At 42.6% G+C, this 19411-nt stretch overlaps 1 protein-coding gene across 1 annotated transcript in view; it reads right to left on the bottom strand.

Annotated features, from left to right (window-relative positions):
• brinp3a.2 (bone morphogenetic protein/retinoic acid inducible neural-specific 3a, tandem duplicate 2) overlaps positions 1-19411 on the bottom strand; it is a 66220-nt gene that overhangs the window by 24866 nt on the left and 21943 nt on the right. The window contains exons 2-3 of the mRNA XM_085775156.1: positions 18928-19330; positions 1275-1465 (exon numbers count right to left, since the gene is read on the bottom strand). Of these exons, the coding sequence (XP_085631282.1) occupies positions 1275-1465; positions 18928-19160 (424 nt within the window). The 5' untranslated portion in view covers positions 19161-19330. The remainder of the gene's footprint in view (positions 1-1274; positions 1466-18927; positions 19331-19411) is intronic.

Here is a 19411-nt window from a genome sequence, read left to right as displayed (position 1 = left end):
TCACATCACCCTGCAACCGGCCACCACTGATCATAGCAATCACCATCTCATAATCACACACACTCTCTCTCTTTTCCTTGAGACTCTCTAAGACACTGCACATCATATTTCTCATCATAATGCAGTGTTAATGCTCCAGGGCCATTTTTTTCTTTCTTCTCCACTTGCTGAAGGGCACCATCTTAATATCACAATCTATTTATTAATTTCATTAAGTCCATATGTTTCCGAACACAGAGGCAATCCATTCAGAACCACAGAGGCATATCTCTGGCAACCGTCCAAGGCAAACTCCTCATTCTCCTCTCTTCATACCACTAAGTACTGGCGGGGAGCCAGAGTGCAGAGCTGCATCACTCAGGCAGCTGCTAGCAGGGTTGTGTTATATGCAGCCGCTCACAACAGCAACCTTTTTCTTAGCATAGGATTCGGGTCGAAAAGTAATTGACAAGCGTTGCTCTGTAAAAGCAAATCTGCTGCGCAAGACCTGCCCGGGCCTCCCCTGCCATCTTAAATGAGGTTGTTTTTCTTCTTCTTATCCTTATTTTTTCCTCTTAGCTCAGAGGACCATTAATGCTTGTCCATTCATCACACTGAGCAACAGCAGGGAGTTGGGTGGGAGTGACTGGGAGCAGGAGAGGTGGGTTTTCACCGCACAGGCTTTTTACATGGATGTATAAATCTCTGAGTGGTTTCAGTGCATCATAATTCTGCTGTGATTTTGTTATTTACTTTCTACGACCAAGTTATTGTTCCACGTTCATCTGTTTTCCACATGATGCCCGGGACAGTAAACTCTAAAAGCCTTTATCAACATAAAGCTAAAAGCACATCTTCCTCTTCCCACAGGCTGCTATTATAACCAGCTCTAGTGCAGAATAAATGAACAAAACTTCTCCTAGATTTCAACATGGATCTTAAACCTACGAGCTCCTTTTCAGTCAAGTGTGTTCAAAGAAAACAAAAATAAAATCGGTCTTTGACAGAGTAAAGACAGAGTTTCCATCAAATTGGCAGAATCCCTCCTAATTATCAGAGGGGTTAGAGCTGATCAAATCTGCCAGTGACAGATGTAATTTTAACTGGAATAAAAATGGTTGTTTCCTACTGAAATAAAACACACAAAGGCTTCTTTTGTCTACGTCTGTGTGAAAAAGTTGTAAATTGGAAACAAGCTGAACACAAAGCTTCAAATGAAAAAGTAAGTAAGTTATTTACCCACATGAAAATATCTAATATCAAAAAAAAAGGGAAGAAAAAAACTCCTTGTTTACCTCCCAGGGTGGCTGACAACAGGAAGTGAGTCCCATACTTCCTGATCAGGTTGTCAGTGATCATCTGGGTGGTGGGCCGGCGGCCCAGGAGTCGGATGTTTCTGATGAACTCTGGTGTGAGAGGTAACGGAGACTCCAAGAAATCTCTCCTTTCCACGGCCAAGTTGTTCACCTTCCATCTCCCAAACTCCCTGCAGACAGAAAACAAACAACAACAACAACAACACTGTAATCAGTAAAGATGTAGTTTGTAACAGTTCAGCTTGAGGTGGTTGGGAGAAAATGGACGAAGACGACAGACAATGTTGGGATTTCACAAAATACTGTTGTTTAATAGTTACACACAACCTTATTAAACCTGGTTGTGCGGCCTATACCTCTTCTATACATACAGTAGTAGATGACATTAAAAGCCACATGTCGCTTTATTGTTAGGTTGTGTTATGACAAAAGAAAAAAGGAGCTTAAAGGTACATTGTGTAGGAATTACTCCCATCTAGCGTTGCGGTTGTATATCGCAAGCAACTCAATCATATTTTTCGTGCTGCATTCACGTGAAATTGGGCAGACAGCAGACGGACGACAGCCGCTGCACATAACGGCATAAACAAGCCTCTATGTAAACAAGTGGTCCGTCAGCACGAGGCAAAACAATACACGTGACAATATGTTGTCATGGCGATGTCGTATTGTTTACCTGACCCACGTTTTACCGGCTTTCTCTGGACTTCTGTGACTAAAATGACATTTGGTTTGTTACCGACGGCCGTCTGCCCGACTGCAGGTGAATGCAGCATCAGTGTAACGCTCCATTCCTCCTCACTGCGTTACCGTGGTGACTTTTCACAGACGCCACCTCGCCCTAAGCCGACAGCTCCGGTGTCTCCGCTGAGTTTCCATGGTTTCCTACCGTCACGCTGCCACTGAACGTAAAAACATGGCGACACCACATGGCAGCCAGCACCGAGCTTACCCGCTCCATGTAGATATGAATGATATGAACGGCTAATTCAGAGCTGAAAGGAACACTTCAGTTTGTTGATGGGGGGATTACTGATTAATGAAAAACAGACTTTTGAACCAAATAATCGATTTTCGTGAATAGATAACAGGTTACAAGTTACACAATGCCCCTTTTAACATGTGCGTTCATCCATCATGGGGTGTGTGGCTCAGCTGAACACAAAACAAAGGCAGCGCCCAATGACGTTGCCTCTGGGCGACACACGCTGTACTAAAGAGACATTACCCACTTCGACTGTTACAAGTTCATGCACACAGAATCAGACAGCCAGGGATTCATACGTCACATAAACTAAGCAACACAGATGGAAATAAAATAAGGTCAGTGGAGAGAGCAGAGACAGTCTGCACCTTAATACCAGGACAAATTCTTTGAACATACTTAGCAATAAATACTTTTCTGATTCTGAAGGACAGCAGCCTTTGATACAAATTCACCTTTCATACACATTACATAGCATCAGTTCATGTAGTGGTGCAGTGTAAAAAAAAAAAAACTCGACTAAGTTGACACAACCTGAACTGAACTGATAGAGAGAGAGAGAAAGAGAAAGGAGGTGAGAAGACAGAAGAAAACCCTAACCATTATTATCACCTGGGATGGAAATTGTCTCTACTTACTCTTGTCTTGTCTTTTCTTTTTATTTATAACCCCATAATGAAATAAATATACATCATAATGAATACAGTGCATGTTGCTGTGAGGAATAAACCCATTGTTCACATAGAGATCATTTCTCATAATGAGCGACAAATAGTAGGGAAAAAAACTGTCATAAAACCGGCAAAGGAAACGCGAACAAAAGAGTCTGTCAGCCTTTGTTGGCCCTTCATGTTCTTGTGTTTCCCTCTGACAGCTGATAGGGCCGACCTCCACCACGAGTGCAGCTTATATTATACAGGCTGGATTTGTATGAATCCCTGGTGCTTCCTTCATTACAATATGCCTGGACATGCTCAGAAGTGATTCCATCTGACAGCTTTAAGACGATAAGACAATGTTGGTGCCAGCTGCAGGTACAGGGAGCAGAAATGAAGAATATTAAGTTGAATGCATGTGAAAGAGGAACACTTCTATTTCCTCGCTATGCTATCTCCCCCTCTCACATGCAGCGACTACGCCGGTTCAACTTCTGTGCACAAACCAAACACAAACTGTACATTATGAGAGGAACAAATAGAAATGTCAGAGGGAGCATGGGAAGCCAGACTGCAGCAAAACTCCAGGAACCTCCGAATACAGATGTTCAATCAATAAAGACCCGGAGCTGGCATCCTGGACGCATCCTTCCCAGAGTGTTTGGAGAACATTTGCCCACGGCACCGAGGCTCTTTGAGCCGATATTGTACTTGGCAGGGCTTTGACTCATTTACAAAGTTATTCTACTACCAGAAAAATTCAAGGTGTTCAGAGGAAGATTTCCATGTCAAGCATCCTGCACAGATGCTGTGGTGCATTCTTTCTCCTGCAGCTTTAACAGAGGAGCTCATGCTACGAATTAAAATCAGACCTTCGTGTCTTGTTTGTGAAACATTTGGCACAATAGTGCAAATATTACTCATGAATACTGTGTTTCTGGAGGAGACGTGTGAATGGCCTTCATCCACATTGAAGTGTGTGTTAATCAAAGCAGGGACATCCATTTGTGTTGTTTGTGCCATGTAAAATATAACGTCTCCACTGACAAATGATAGGGGGTTTTGGATTCATGGAGACCAATCAGAGGAATCAGATACACCAGAGATCTTATCCTTTGTGCATTTTGAATGTTATTAGTGTTGCCTTTATCCATTTAAAGAAGACGGCACAGACTGAGGACGAAGAAACATCGTATGGTGGATTACCTGACCAGCGTGTTACCGGCAGGGACGAACCGCAATAAAGAAATCCTCCACCAGTCAATTTTATGTATTGTTGCATATTTCGGCCTTTTCTGTTCTAATTAGTAAGCAATCGCTTTTTGGGGGATTTTTCTTTTTTTAAGGAAAGGAATATTTTGTTTGGAATCGAGAAATGGAGGGATACAGGACGAATGTCAGAGACTGGGTCAAGCAGACTATTAGATTGTGGACTTTTCTTCTTTCTTTTCTTTTTTCTTGAACAGACTTGAGAACCGAGGAATTGTAAATATTGTTTGTGATGTTTTGGGTTGTTAACTACAGACAGTACGGTTGAAGAATCCCATGGTTTGTTTTATTTTTGTTGGGTTAAGATGTCAGAATTATGGAATATTGGATAAGGGTTTATTGAAATCTAGTATTCGAGTTAACCGACATGATTAGATTGATCACACAACCCTTTGAGTGCTTCATTTTTCAGTAACTTTACTGTGAGGTTCAGTTAAGGGGTGAGGTAAAATGAACTATGAGGCTGGAATGCAATAATCTCCCAACCACTATTCATCTGTTGCACAACAGCTGGAGCTGCAATACAAAGTATATCTGCAGCCGGTATGAGAGCACTGATTGCAGAAAGCAATTTTTTCTTTTTTCTTTATCATTTCAGTTCTGATCCAAGATACTAATCACTGCAAAGCTTTGAAGAAGCCTCATGAGTGTGAAGTTAATCACCAAAGAAACAAAGATAAAACTAAATCAGCAACTTCTGGAGCAAACATACATAAAGTAGCTGTCAGCACATCCACCTAGTGAAGAAGAAAAACAGCAGGTTGTATAGCTCGATACCTGCACCCAAAGAAATAAAATTCAGCTAATTCTGATGAAAGTGCTGCCACTCGCCCCGGAGCAGGAGAGGCTACGAGCTGTTCTATGACCACAGCTAACCCGCTGTCATAACAAATTGGATAAAAGAACCAACGGCCAAACTCCATATGACTGACTAAGGTAGCAAAAGATCAAAAAATGCAAGGTCAAAACAACTTGCTCTACAGAAAATATGCTCTCAGATGTGAACACTGAGCTCAGGAATTCCAGATCTGACCTCGGCTTTGGGTTTAAAAGCCTTAAAGCATTTAGATTCTAACTCGTCTTTTCTTTATTGAAAATTACCTGATCTTCCACCGACACAAACAGCTGAAGTTGAAGCTGTCTGGGTTATTTCACATGTATTTGTGCAATGTCTGTGTTTTTTTTATTGAAACTTGAAGAAAGGTTAGGTCCTGTTCAACCCACTAATCGGAAATTTCATAATATAGGTCAGGCTCTGACAGCAGTTTATATATCTTTTTAATATATATAAAAGTTAAAAATAAAAAAAAAAGTTGGTTAGCAAGCCTACTTGCAATTGCAATTTAATCTATTATTTCAAATGAGGACGTTATGCCAAGCGACCAACATCAGATCTGCCGACATACTGTAGCTGTGATGTCAACATTTGGTGCAATGTTGGAACAGATAGTGGCAGAGGATGGACATACCCGTCTGCAAGGCTTTTTAACTCCCACCTGCAGAAGAACTTGTTCCCTGTATGGCATGGTGTTGCCCTCAGACAACAAACCACTTTTACGGTGTTCACATTGCCCCTTTAAATGTTTTAATATATGATATCCATTAGAAACACACAGAACACGAACAGTCTGTGACCAAAGAAAAGTGGAGCTGAACTGGGTTTGACTGTTTCTCTGGGGGTGGATCAGTCCTGACTGGACACAGGATCAGCAAATGGTGTGATAAGAACTTTTTAACATGTTTAAATTGGAATTGAAAATGTAGAAACAATACTGTGGATATGCATATACATGTGAAGAAGTAGATTTAATTGAGTAAAGACAATTTTTGTTAATATTTCTACATTAACACTTTTTTTTATTGTTCCCTCAAGACAACATTGTAAAGTTGGACCACTTTTGTTTGGACAAAAACATTTAAAGGATCATAGGGCAGGATTAATGAGAACGGCCAGTGACGCGACGGCCGCTGCGCGTAACTACAGCAACCAGCGAAGCCACCGGCACGGGAGCGCGCACAGACTCTTCGCTGTTTACTTTACTCTTTACAGTCTTTCCTATCTGGGGAGGGAGGGGGGGGGGGGGGGGTATTTTACTGTAGGTTCTCTCTCTCTCTCTCTCTCTCACACACACACACACACACACACACACACACACACACACACACACAGACAGACAGACAGACAGACAGACACACACACACACACACACACACACACCTGCCTCTTCACTGTGCTGCAGCAGGGGGCTGCTTGTCTGTTCCTCTGAGCTCCTCTGCATGGATCTGTATGGGCTCCTACTCCTACAGGCCGGTACTGAGAATTAACGCGCCGGGTCCGGGTGTCGGACCACATCTGTCAGGGTCCGCGGTCCCATGAAAACCAATCAACACCGGACATATTCATGATTTCATTAAAAAAAAAAAAAAAAACGGACGCGTCGCGGTCACGCCGGCCAGGACGTGAAAAGTGGACGTGTCCGGGCAAAAGAGGACGTTTGTCCACCTGCCTGATAACGTTGTTAAAGTTATAACGTCGGCTTTTAACCGCTAGCTGCGGCTAACGGCTAATAATAAGACAGTAGTGAAGAGGGAGAGGGTGTGTAAGTTAGTGACCTGCCTGCTGCTGTGTGCGTGTGTGAAGGGAGGGGGAGAGAGAGTGGCGGTGGGGGGGGGGGGGGGGTTACAGGGCTTTCAGTTGTGCTGGGTCGTTTGCTGGCAGTAACAGTAGGCCTAATTTGGATCCACCGTGGTTCAGAGCGATTGATATAACAGGGAGCGTCGCCACTCTGTTACTGTATCAATGGCTCTGCCGCGGTTGCCCTCTTCATGTGTCCGTTCCATTGATCCATTCGAAGGCAGTCGTGGACGCGCTGACGTCAGGTCCGCCGGCCAGCGCGCGAAATCACCCCCTGAATTGCAGCGCATTTTGCAGCACAGACCCCGTTCAGGGCAATCGAGAGATACGCGGATGGGCTCGTTCTTTTTGGTTTTGAACGCTTCCTCACCCATTATTATTTAAAAAACGTAAAACGCATGGGTATTTTCCGGTATTTTCTCACAAATCCTGCCCTATGATCCTTTAAATGGATGGAGATAAAGTAAGAGCAAAGATTATAACCGCAGTCAATACTTTTGATATCTACTGGTCCTCACAGAAAATGACGCAGGAACACGATGAAGCAGTTAGACAATGAGGAAAGAGACAGTGAGGATGAATCAGGTGTGAGGGACAGGGATCAGTGATTGCCAAGCTCCCTAAAATTAAAATTCATGCCACATAGGGTTAAGAGAGGAACAAAGTGCATGATGGGAGTCTGGGAGGAGGAGCGTCATGTATCGGGGCTTCAGGATTACATCTCTTTGCAGATGATCTGGTCCTCTACAAGTCTGTCAGACTGTGACGATGCACTGGGATGGTTTGCCACCAATGAAAGACAGCACCTCCAGGTCTGAGTCCGTGACCAGAGAACAGTAAGTGTTTTTTAGTGTTGTTTTTGTTGCATCTGATAAGGATGCCAACTAGAAGACCCCCCCTCCTCAGAGAAGACCCACAACAAGCTGCTGAGATTATACTCTATATCTCATCAGACCTGGGAACACCTTGGGTTCTCCCAGGAGGAGGTGGGAAACGTTGTTAGGTAGAGGGGACATCTGGTCTGCTTTGCATAACCTGCTGCCTCTGCTACTGGGCAGAAAGTAACTGGAAGGATGTTTTGTTCAATTAAACCTCAGACAGCTGCTTATTGAGCACAGATATTTACAGCGCATGAAAAATACTGAAGATTTGTAACCATGGAGCTGTAAGGCTGCAAAAAAAAGGAAATTAGTTCCACACAGTCAGCTGTATAATATTACCAATTTTTAGACATTACTGACTTGATTCATGTCTTATTTTCCGACCTCACATAATGAAAACCAAGGCCGTAACCTCAAAGACACGGAAAGAAGGTGCATTAACGGAGAAAGTAATACAACTTTTTGCTTACACACTTAACAAAGGCGAGGATATAGAATTCAATTATTCTTAAGCCATTAAACCGACTACCTTTGCTGTCGGTATATACTGTATTTAGTTTATAAAGAGTTCTGTGTATTTGTTGTGCAGTGCTTTGACGTTTCGTATTTGGCATGAAGGACATATAAACCCAGGGGAGGATTTGTTTTTTCACTTATTTGCCTCCAACAAAGAGGCAGTTTACTTCCTCTGTGTGTGTGTGTGTGTCTACAAATAATGATGGACACTGCTCTGCATGAAATGATTTATGAAGGTAATCAGTGAAACTTTTACTTTTTCTGCCAGCACTGAGATAACGTTTGAAAATCTAAGATATTTTGTATCTCTTCTGATTAACTCTATATCTTCTTATGGATCAATACTTCAAATCAAACACAGTTAAAGTGTAAAATACGTCACCTTAGACCAGAATTAATTTGATGTTTAAAAACAGGTTCAGCTGTGCTATTAGGATATCCAGCCAGACGCCAGACTGTATTTATTTTTTTCTCTCGCAGGCGCTTCTCCTTCATTTCAAATCTGCATGGCAATGAATTTATAAAGGAGACAGTTATGAAGTCACAGACGAGTATCACAGCTGTAATTATAACAGATCAGTTGTGATTGCTTTGAAATTTCTCGAGGAGGCTACAGGAGAGCGGTGCCAATTTTTGCAATCCGCCTGGCATTGCCCCCAATTTACTCACATAATCAGGCTTATATGGGAAGAAAGGAGCGGGAAAACGCTCCTCAAAGAGCAGCACTCTGTTTGTTTCTGATGTTTTTTTTGTTTTTTTTTTCCAGGAAGCAATAAAAACTACAGAGACGTGCAGAAATGAATATTATTGTCTTGACTGGCAGATTGTTTTTGTCAGAGTCATATAACAGAAAAAATCCAATGAATTTATGAGAGGTGCCTCGTCCAGCCACTCAAACGCTGCTTGTGTTGTTGCGCTCACTCCCCAAAACTAAAAGCCTGACTGCTGTAATCAGAGCGGGCTTGAACAACCTTGGCCGCTGATGATGGATGGAGGGAGTTTGGCCTTTTGAAAGGGTATATATCACATTAACCCAGGAGTAATGAGGAAAGCTCGAACACCCAGATGTTTGAATGATACAGAGTTGTAAATTGCCTCCGATTCCAAATGCTGCACGGCGGCCGGCGCCAAAGTTAAAAACAAAATTGCAACGCACACAGGTTTCATTTGCAGTGACATAATCAAGAAACGATGCGTCCAAAGGGGGGTCCAGGGGAGGTGGGGTGGGGTAAGGGGGGGGGCTTGTACAATAAGGAGCAGAGAGTGTGTGGGAAGTAAACATAATGATGTTAAATGGATATGTGGTAGTCGCTGACCTTTTTGCTGACACGGTAGTATTCAGACAAAGCCTTTGACTAATCTCTTGCTCAGATACATCTAGTGTAGCTATTAATCTTCGACTCATTTCATGCCGTACAAATAAATGACCTCTTCAAATGGGACACTGTGTCTCCCGAGCTCCACTTTGCAGCGCGAGAGCTTTTTCGCACGTTCTGTGGAAAAGGGAAGGGGAGGGAGAGAGGGTGGGAGGGAGGAGAGAGAAGGGAAGGTACGGAGAACAGGTATAGAAAGAGCATTCGCAAATCCCCTCGCTGTCGTTCATTTTTTTCCAGTTATCGTTGACTGTGATAAGCTAGCCCCGTCTTATCTTAAACCCCTGATAGGCCAAATGGTTCATCCTGCTGGGAGAAGAGGAAATGAAATGGGTTTCACCACGGAGTTGATTTTAGGGAGGGGGGGCTGCAATCCTCCCCTACAAGCAGCTAAGTCATTATTATTATCACTTTCATTGCACCTTTTCGCCGAGGTACATCAGTTTCATCAGTTTAACTCTGCGGATGCTATCGCCACACGGCCCAGTTGTTGTTGTTTGAGAGTTGTTGACTTTCTCCTAAATTCAAAGAGGCCTCTTTTCTTTTCCCCAGCTGGTTCCTCATATTAAAAATATGCATCAGTGGAAAAATATCTACATTAACTGAAGTGCAGCACTTAAAGTCAGAGTCTGTAGGTTTGTTCACTGCAGTTTGTAAACACGACATTCAAACTGGGCCCCTCCTCTCGGGTTCAACTATGCATGACCCAACTGTTGTTCACATTGAACCCTTCTCCACTTTGGCCTTCTAAGGAACCTTTCAACTAAGGGACATCTCTAAGCTAAGAACACTGGTGTCAAAGGCTGAATGGGAAATGATTACCCATGTTTTTATCTGGTCTCGTTTAGATTACTGTAACAGTCTTTTTACTTGTTTTAATAAGAAAGAGCTTGACCGTCTCCAGGTTGTCCAGAACTCCGCCGCAAGGCTTTTAACTCACACAAACAGAAGGGCACACATCACGCCTGTCTTAGCTTCACTGCATTGGTTACCTTTGCATTTTAGAATACATTTTAAAATGTTTTACCTGTCTGACTTTATACAGCTGTACACCCCCACCTGCAGTCTGAGGTCCTCTGACCAACGGCTACTAGTTGTTCCCCACGCGCACTTTAAAACCAGAGGTGACAGATCATTTCCTGCCGTAGCTCCCAGGCTGTGGAATGCTTTACCTTCTTCATTACGATGTTTGGACTGTGTTGATACCTTCAACAAGCACTTAAAAACAGGCATTTGGTTAATTTGTGGGTTTTATGTTGCCCAATTCCATGTGCCTTTGTATCTACGCTTTTCTTGTGTGTTTCTGTTTTGTTTTGTTCTGTCTCTTTGCCATTGTTTTAACATTGTGAAGCACTTTGTGGTTTGTGAAAGGTGCTATACAAATAAAGTTTCTTCTTCTTCTTCTTAAAGGTACATTGTGTAAGAATTACTCCCATCTAGTGGTGCGGTTGTAGATCACAAGCAACTTTTCATGCTGCATTCACGTGAAATCGGCCTTAAGGCATGCAGGCGGACAACAGCCGCTGCACGTAACGGCATAAACAAGTGTCTATTTAAACAAGTGGCCCATCAGGACGAAGAAAAATAATACACGTGACAATATGTTGTCATGGCGATGTCGTATTGTTTACCTGACCCACGTTTTACCGGCTTTCTCTGTTCTCATACAGTATATATTGATATTTTCTCCTACCACCAAGACAGAGACGTGTGGTGGATACACAGGGAAGAAAAGTAAGTACCACCAAGACAGCGTCCAGTCTCTATGTTTTATTCTTTATACAAGCCCAAGGCGCCACACATACCCAACTTCACCTGTGCTCTGTTATTGGCTGGGGAAAACACACACAGACTCCACCCAGAAACGTCCCAACTACACCAAGTAGAAGCTCAGAGGTGATGATGAAGCAGGATTTCTGTTGTATAAGTCTATATTTAGTTTTTTAGTAAAATCGTACAGACTCTACCTTTAACAGACACCTCTATTACTTCATACCTCCACTCCTCCAGACTTTAAAGGACATTTACTGGACGTTTTTTACTCCACTACATTTATTTGACAGCCATTGTTAGTATAGTTCCTAACAACATTATGAGCTTGTAAAAGCACTGTGTTGTTATAATTCAAATTGCTCAGTGTTTCTCCACCTTTTTAGGCCCTGGGATCGTTTCCAATAAAAACACTCTCTGCTCGAGTTCACTTACCAAGAGAGAGTCTGAAAGAATAAACTCCCCCCTCCACAGATGAGTACATTTAACTCTAAAGGTCCAAAATAAAGGTGAACTTATCCAATATTTCATGACAAAAAAAACAAAAGCTGGAGAACAGTCCCAATCTTTGGTTTATCTTTGTTCTCCCCTGCTCCATTAATCATTTCACAACCCCCCAGATTTATCTTGTGACCCTTTGGAGTCAGTCCAACCCTGAGGTTGGGACCCCCTCCACCAGACCAGACTGAATATAAAGTAGTTAACATGAGCTTCACCTCAAACAGCTACAATAACAAGCATTTAAATTTTAGTCACATCTGCATGCATTACTCCTATTTGATTTAAATATTTAAGATGCAATAGTAGCTACTGCTTCCACTAATATGCTTTTAATATGTGTTGTATCCACATCTATTTGCTGCCTAATACGGTTTAATGAGCGTAGTGAATTTTCCAGTGTTTAATTATATTTTTGATGAAATCCCATCCCATCAAAAAAAAAAAGAAAAAGAAATAAATAATAATAATCACATGCATTATCCAAAGGCAATATGTTCAGAACACGGCCAAATACATGTCAACACCACAGCTTTCACCCTGGTGGATATGGCAGCTTTCCCCCTTGGCACTGCTCGCTGTGGACAGGTGGCTGGGGCGGAAGGCCCACATTGTGTTTGCATTGGAAGCGATGGATCTGCTGTCCAAATTCCCAAAAGACACACACTCATACACACATTTACTGTACACACACACATACAAAAAATAAAAACCCCACAACCCTCCTTCATTTCCTTCAGAGGACTTGTTAAAAATTCTTTCAAATTCAATCAGGAAGAAAGGCGGGATGTTGAGTAGTTGAGGGTAGCGCGGTGTGAATTCATTACTCCATCATTGCTGCGGTGGCTCAAACACTGCAAAAAAAAAAAACACTCCAGGAGGCATTTCTGGTAATTCATCTTCTCCTGTCATTGAGCATTTATTAGGGTTTAGCAGAGATCTGGACTGCACATGAGGAAGACCAGACCAGAAAATAATATTGTCACTTTCAATCACCTCTGCCCTCGATTCTGCACAAAGCGAGACGTGCATGCCGCTCAAGCCCAAAAAATGGGACCGTCAAAAAAATTATCATTTACAGCAACAACACACGAGCTCACAACGTATTTGTCCTCACTTTGCTGCTGGATGCTGCTCAGTGGTAAAAGACACTTATTGATGTAAAGCCTTTTGCATTATCACAAAACACGACTTGTTTTGTTCAGCACAGAAAACTGCTGAGACAATGAGATGTTAGCAAGTGTTTCTGTTTGCAAAGTCAGTAGGATTTATTCTCTAGGGGGGGGTGAGGGGGTGGAGTGCACGTCTGCACAACTTTTCACGACAATACATCCAGTGGATGTTTAGACCAAAGTGGTCGCTGACAGCCCGACATCACCATCCATCCATCTATTCATCTGTGCTGTTGCTGCGAGTGCAGCTGCAGAAATGAAGTGAGGCCGGCCGGGGAGAGAGAGGAGCCATAATGAGGCTTTCCTCCACTTACACTGGAATCATCACCTCTTTTTACACTTTTATGATCTTTATTGAATCAAACTTTAGCAAGACAGCTCAACTAGAGATTTGCCTGCAGCACTAACAAATTGAATAAAAGTGAGAACTAAAGTAAAAAAGAAAAAAAATTGAGCAATTAATGAGGCCGGCTTAGGGTAGAAAATCTAATGGTGTCTCTTATGACTTTTATAGTAAAGGAAAGCAAAGAGAGGAACACTGATTTTCCCTGTTATTTGAAATCACAAGTGAGGAAAAGCCTCTTCAAATTGAAAAAAAAAGAAAAAAACTATTTAATACGATTCTTTTCAAAACAGCCTATTTACCACAAGCAGCAACTTGCAGCCACTGAAACCTCAGAGGGAATTTCAGGTGAGGAGACAAGACAAAGAGCATCAGGAAGAATTGAGCAGGGGGGAAGCTGAGAAGCGGCGCCGAGGGAGGCGGCTCTAAAACACTCACCTCCACTGTCTGGAGCATCTGCAGACTCCCCTGTGGTGTTTTTCTTTCTTTTTTTTTGGAGAAATCTGTTGTTGTTCATCGTATTTGAAGTAGCACCACTATCAGACATTATAGGCTTGTTTTCTTTTGATCAAGTTAAACTCAAAGGGAGGGCATCTCCTTCATGCTCCAGTTTGTAGAATCAACTAATTGCAGATCATTATTAGAGCCCCATTGTTTTTAGTTCACCATTTGTTGATGCGCAGCGGCGCGAACTGACACGCTGAGACAATCTGTACTGTAATTTACAACTTTATAAACATCAGGGTTCTTCGCTGCAGCACTTTTCAAAGATTATCTTCCAATAATTATGGAGACTTCAGAAACCGTGCTGTGCAGGTTTGAGGCAGAATGAAAACATACTTCTGATCTTGTTTTTTTCTTCTTCGCACTTTTAAGAGTTTTTTTTTTCTCCATAGAACAGCCATGGCCAAAAGTTTTGAGAACACAAATATTTGTTTTCACACAAAGTCTGCAAAGCCTTCATTTTAATGATTTTTAATTTGCATATACCCCAGGATGTTATGAGGAGTGATCAGATGAATTGCAATGGACTGCACAGTCCCTCAAAATGAACTTAAGGATAGGGGCTCAGTTGTTGTGGAGAAGGAACGCCAAAGAAAGTCCAGCAAGAGCCAGGAGGACTGTCTCCTAAAGTAGCTGCAGGATCGGGGCTCCACCAGTGCAGAGTTGAATGGTCAGGAATGGCAGCAGCAGAAGACTTCTGGAGGATGGGACAGCAAAGAAGCCACTTCTCTCCAGGAAAAACATCAGGGACAGACTGATGTTCTGCAGAAGGTCCAGGGACTATACTAGACTGATGAGGACTGATGAGGACTGGGGTACAGTCGTTTTCTCTCTTTTTGATTGTTTGGGGCATCTGGAAAAGGCTTGTCCAGAGTAGAAAAGGTGAACCCACCCCCAACAATGAAGCATCCTTACACCATTTGTGTGTGTGGAGTGGGTTCACTCACAATTGTGCCTGAGAACACAGCCATAAATAAAGAATGGTACCAAAAAGCAACATCTCCTAACCATCCAAGGAATTTGATAAACTGGATGTAATTGCCAATAAAAGCATTTGGACCTCATGAAATGCTTGTGATGATACTTTAGTTACCATCTGACAAAAATATCCAAAGACACTGAAGCAGGCCACGGCTGTAGTGGGGGCTGGTGATGTTGCAATTAGTCGTTTGCCAAAAACTTCATGCAGTTGCTATGATGACAACACAACACAATAGGTGACTGACTATCACAAAGTAGTGGATGAGCTGGTAAAGAAGAGAAAATGAATGTGACTTAATGTTGCTTTCCATCACTGAAACTTCTCAGCTGCTAATATTAGCAGTGTAGTGATATTAAAATCTGTCTGGTTCTATTCTCGATTGCACTCTTATTTTCCATTTATGCTTATATGCACTTAATGACTTTCAGTTGTGTTATGTCAAATCCACATCCTGTGCAAAACACAGCACACTTCTGTTTATGATGATGATGATGACGACTAAATAACATCCAACATATTGGCTTAAGATTTTTACTTTTTACATACTTAATTATCTGCTCATTATATGCTAATTAGTTTCAAAATCATCAGCTGTAAAAATGATTTGGTTATGAATTCATTCCAAATGTCAGCGACGCATAAGCAGGATAACAGTTATGACACACTTACTTTTTTTTTGTTTAGGTATATACAGTAAATACATGAGGACATGAGACTCAGCTGCACACATCCTGTTAAATCTGGGCTTGTTAATGGGAATTACAGGTTTAAAAAAGATGAAAATTCATGCAAGTATAAAGGGGGACGGGTAGTGCTTTAGCTTCAGAAAAGAAAACACCTTGAAGGCGTTGACTGGGCAACTCTTTTCTCTAATTTCTGGCAGAAATATTTTTTCCAGCCTGTTTGACTTCAGAGCTGAGTATTAAACCTCAATATTTCCACTGTATGTCTTTATATTTCTGCAACATTAAGCATGAGAGACTGGCCACCGTTCAGTTGGCATTGGATGCTTTGGTTTTTACTCTTTGCCTGGCATTATCAAAATCAGAAAACCCTGAATTTGTTTTGCCTTTCAGAGTTGCTTTTGTTAAGTCGACATCAAACACTGCACTGAGAGGTTTGTCACATTCTGTCCAAGTAAAAATGACTATCAATTATATTATAAATGTATTATATTATAAATCTAAAACTCAAGTACACTTAAAAGCATCATTTTGTCATCAGCGCCGAGTGGGAAATCTGTCCGAGGCTGCTGAGATTCAATCAGCAAAACAAACTGCTCAGGTGTCTTTTCTAAACCAGGGCGGCTGGGAATCACCAGCACGGAGCACCACTTCCTGTTCTGGTGCACGAGGGTTAGAGCTTGATTGGGAAGTTCAGTGAACGTGCGTTACAGAATCACACGCAGCAGGAGCATGGCAGCCATGTTTGGCCCCCTAGAGAGAATACTGCAGTGGGCCCACTTCCTTTAATAAAACAACCCTGCTGAATTTTTTATGAGGCAGCTCCAGGTGTTTGTTCCCAAAATTATCTCCACACACACACACTCACACATACACTCACACATGCACACACCTCTCTTCCCCTTTCACCAGCATCCACGGTGAATGAGAGCTATTATTATTTGCCAAAGCAGAGAAACAGAAGCTGAATCCCTTCCCCTTCCCCGTCCTCGTCAGGTCCCTTTTCTGAAAATCGAATGGGACTGAATCCAAGTGAATTCAATTTAGGAAGATTTACAGGCTATTTACTTTTTAGGTTAGTTTTTCCTTTTAATATCATCACTATTAATCAATGCCGCATTGTGGTAATCTAGAGGGCCTCAAACACAACCTTGCGGCTGACAGAAGCCTCTCAGGGGGATTCTGTGATAATGCAGAGTAATAAGTACTAAGAGCTCACTAATCACTTGGCCACATGATAAGACTATTAATCTTGCCGCCCCGTGCAGCTCGGCTCCGACGGACCACTGCCTTTTGCCAGAGAAGGAAATATTAAAAAGCTCTAACGCGGCAACCGATCACTAAAGCCATAAAGCATCCTTGTACCGATCCATAGATGTCAGGAACCCTGTCCGTCTATTTCCAGGAGCCCGGACAACATCCTCCTAAATGACGATGGATATGATTCATTACACCGCCTTCACTAATTCGGGGCGCATGCCAATACCTCAGACTGTGTTGCTGTCATGACAAATCATCATTTTTTTCCAGTGCTAATCAACATATTTCACCGGACCGGCGGATCAGGAGACTTCCTGAGGGCTTTGATGGCAGCAGAATGTGATGTACAGCTGGGTGAGAGCAACGTGTCTGCGTGTAATACATCACGGTTGTGTCGAGGGCATATGCCAGATATCCTGCAAACTCTGGCTGTGAGGAACCTTTCTGCATGACAACACAGGACAAATAATGCAGCCTGTTTACTAAATAGCCATGAATGTGGCTTAACACCGGCATCACACTTCCGGTTATGTTGCATGTTATTAAAAATCTCCAAGAACTCATGCAGGTGCTGCACAGACACTTTTATCACGTCCTTACAATGACCTTGTGCCTAATCCTCAACCAAACGCAGCACAACAGATGAACACTTACAAGTTAATTTGGTACAGGCAGATGAAAGTTCATTTCCCTTCCTCCCTCATCTTTATCATTTAATTCAACTTCACCTGATTTAACTGCAGTACATTTCATTGCAAGCAATATAATTTTCACTAGAGTGCTTTAATAAGGGTCAGGTAAGGATTTGTACAAATTCTAGGGTGGCCTGCATGGGCTTCAAATTCACAGCAGACATTAATTATTTCTCCAAATCTATGTTTTTCTCTTCTCTTACTACACGTCTCAGATGATACACTGCATAGACACAGGATGTGCATAATTAATGTAAAAACAGGAAAGATTTCTCTGATTTCCACATCACAGAATGATGTTGAAGCTTAGGGGGAACGGGATATACTATTTCAACCAAAGCCAAAATACGGACCACACAATAAATTTGATGTTTATGAAATTAAAGGTCCAACATTGTATTTATTTGTAGATAATTTCATTATGGACCAGCCCTAGATTCTATATTAATACTGTGAAAGTGTCAAAGCCTCAGTCCACAGAGAAATGCACACAGCCTGTATTCAGAAACTGAGCCTTAAAACCAGCCGTCAGGAATTCCTGCCACTTTGTGATGTCACAACAAAGCCCCGCCCACCATCCAACACTTGCACAATTTGGCTTCTCTGAGTCTTTTAGCTGATATCTGCTTTATTTCTATTGGATCACTCAGAAAACAGTCAACCAGTCAGAGGAGAGGCTCAGACCTTCCTCTCTTCTTATTGGTTAACACCAGCCACTTGTTACAAAAGCTCCAGTGAGAAGCTAAACTGAGATGCTTTCTGGTTCTTAACACCACAAACATGTATCTTTATTATGGATCAACACTTCAGAAGGAACAGGAGAAGTGTAAACTATGTGACATTTTAAATAAATCATTGCAGTTACTACATATGAAAGCTGTAATGGAGTCTTCAGCCTCTGGGCAGCAGAGGTGGTGATGGTGTAGGCTACATCACTCTCCATAACAAAAACAGCTGGATGGAAACCAACAGTATATTTTTACATACTGGGGCTCAGGATCAAGACATTTGTATTTCACATCTACCTCAAATAATGTGTGATTGTAATGTCAGTGCTACTAGGATGGCTCTCTTGGTTGTCTTAGCAGTGACTTCACACAAACACTGAAGTCTTAGCTAATGCTTAAAGTCAACAAGAAAGTGTTTGTTCCTGTTAATTGAGCTGAATCACACAGAGTAGCTCTCAGTAGACTGAGGTTCAGGACTAAACACTCAGACACTGAGTTATACTCATGTAAATATGTGAACATGTGAACATAATCATATGTTGTGTTTATTTACACACAGCCGACCCCTCCCAGGAGCGTGTTTGATGCGTCTGCTGGGACATTTGTCGTGCATATAATAGAAGTAACGATACAGCAGCAGTAAATCCAGGGTGAAGTGCCTCTTCATCTTGCAGTCATGACTCACCTATATATCTTGTAGCGGGTGGAGAAGCCTTGCCGGTTCTTCTCCACAAAGTCGGTGTACTCTGGGGAGTGGTGGAAGGGCCCCTTATCCGACAGCAGCCAGTCCAGGGGGCCCCCGGGCCGGTCATTGGGGAGGCTGGATGTTGCCGCTGCCGCCGCCACCGCCGCCGTTACCGCAGACCATAAACACACCCAGCAGTGGAGGCTGAGGCTGACGACGCCCCATAGAGCCATCAGAGATGGAGGGAGCGAGGGGGAGGGACGTGGGTGGTGGTGGAGGAGGAGGAGGAGGAGGAGGAAGGGGGGAGGAGCAGGGCGTTCAGCAGCCAAAGCCGCTCGTCATTAGCTGGCTCCTCCACTGGGATGACCGGGGGACCTGCATCACCTCAACGCCCCCCGAACACCTGAAGAGGAAACACACAAACACACAACGATGAGGTACGGACGAACAATGGAGACGAGCAGCAGACAGATGTTGTTGCTTC

This window comes from Trachurus japonicus, chromosome 4 (assembly GCF_045865225.1).
Source record: "Trachurus japonicus isolate A0001 chromosome 4, Traja_1.0".
Lineage (NCBI taxonomy): Eukaryota > Metazoa > Chordata > Actinopteri > Carangiformes > Carangidae > Trachurus > Trachurus japonicus.
This window is presented reverse-complemented; position numbering and strand designations above follow the sequence as displayed.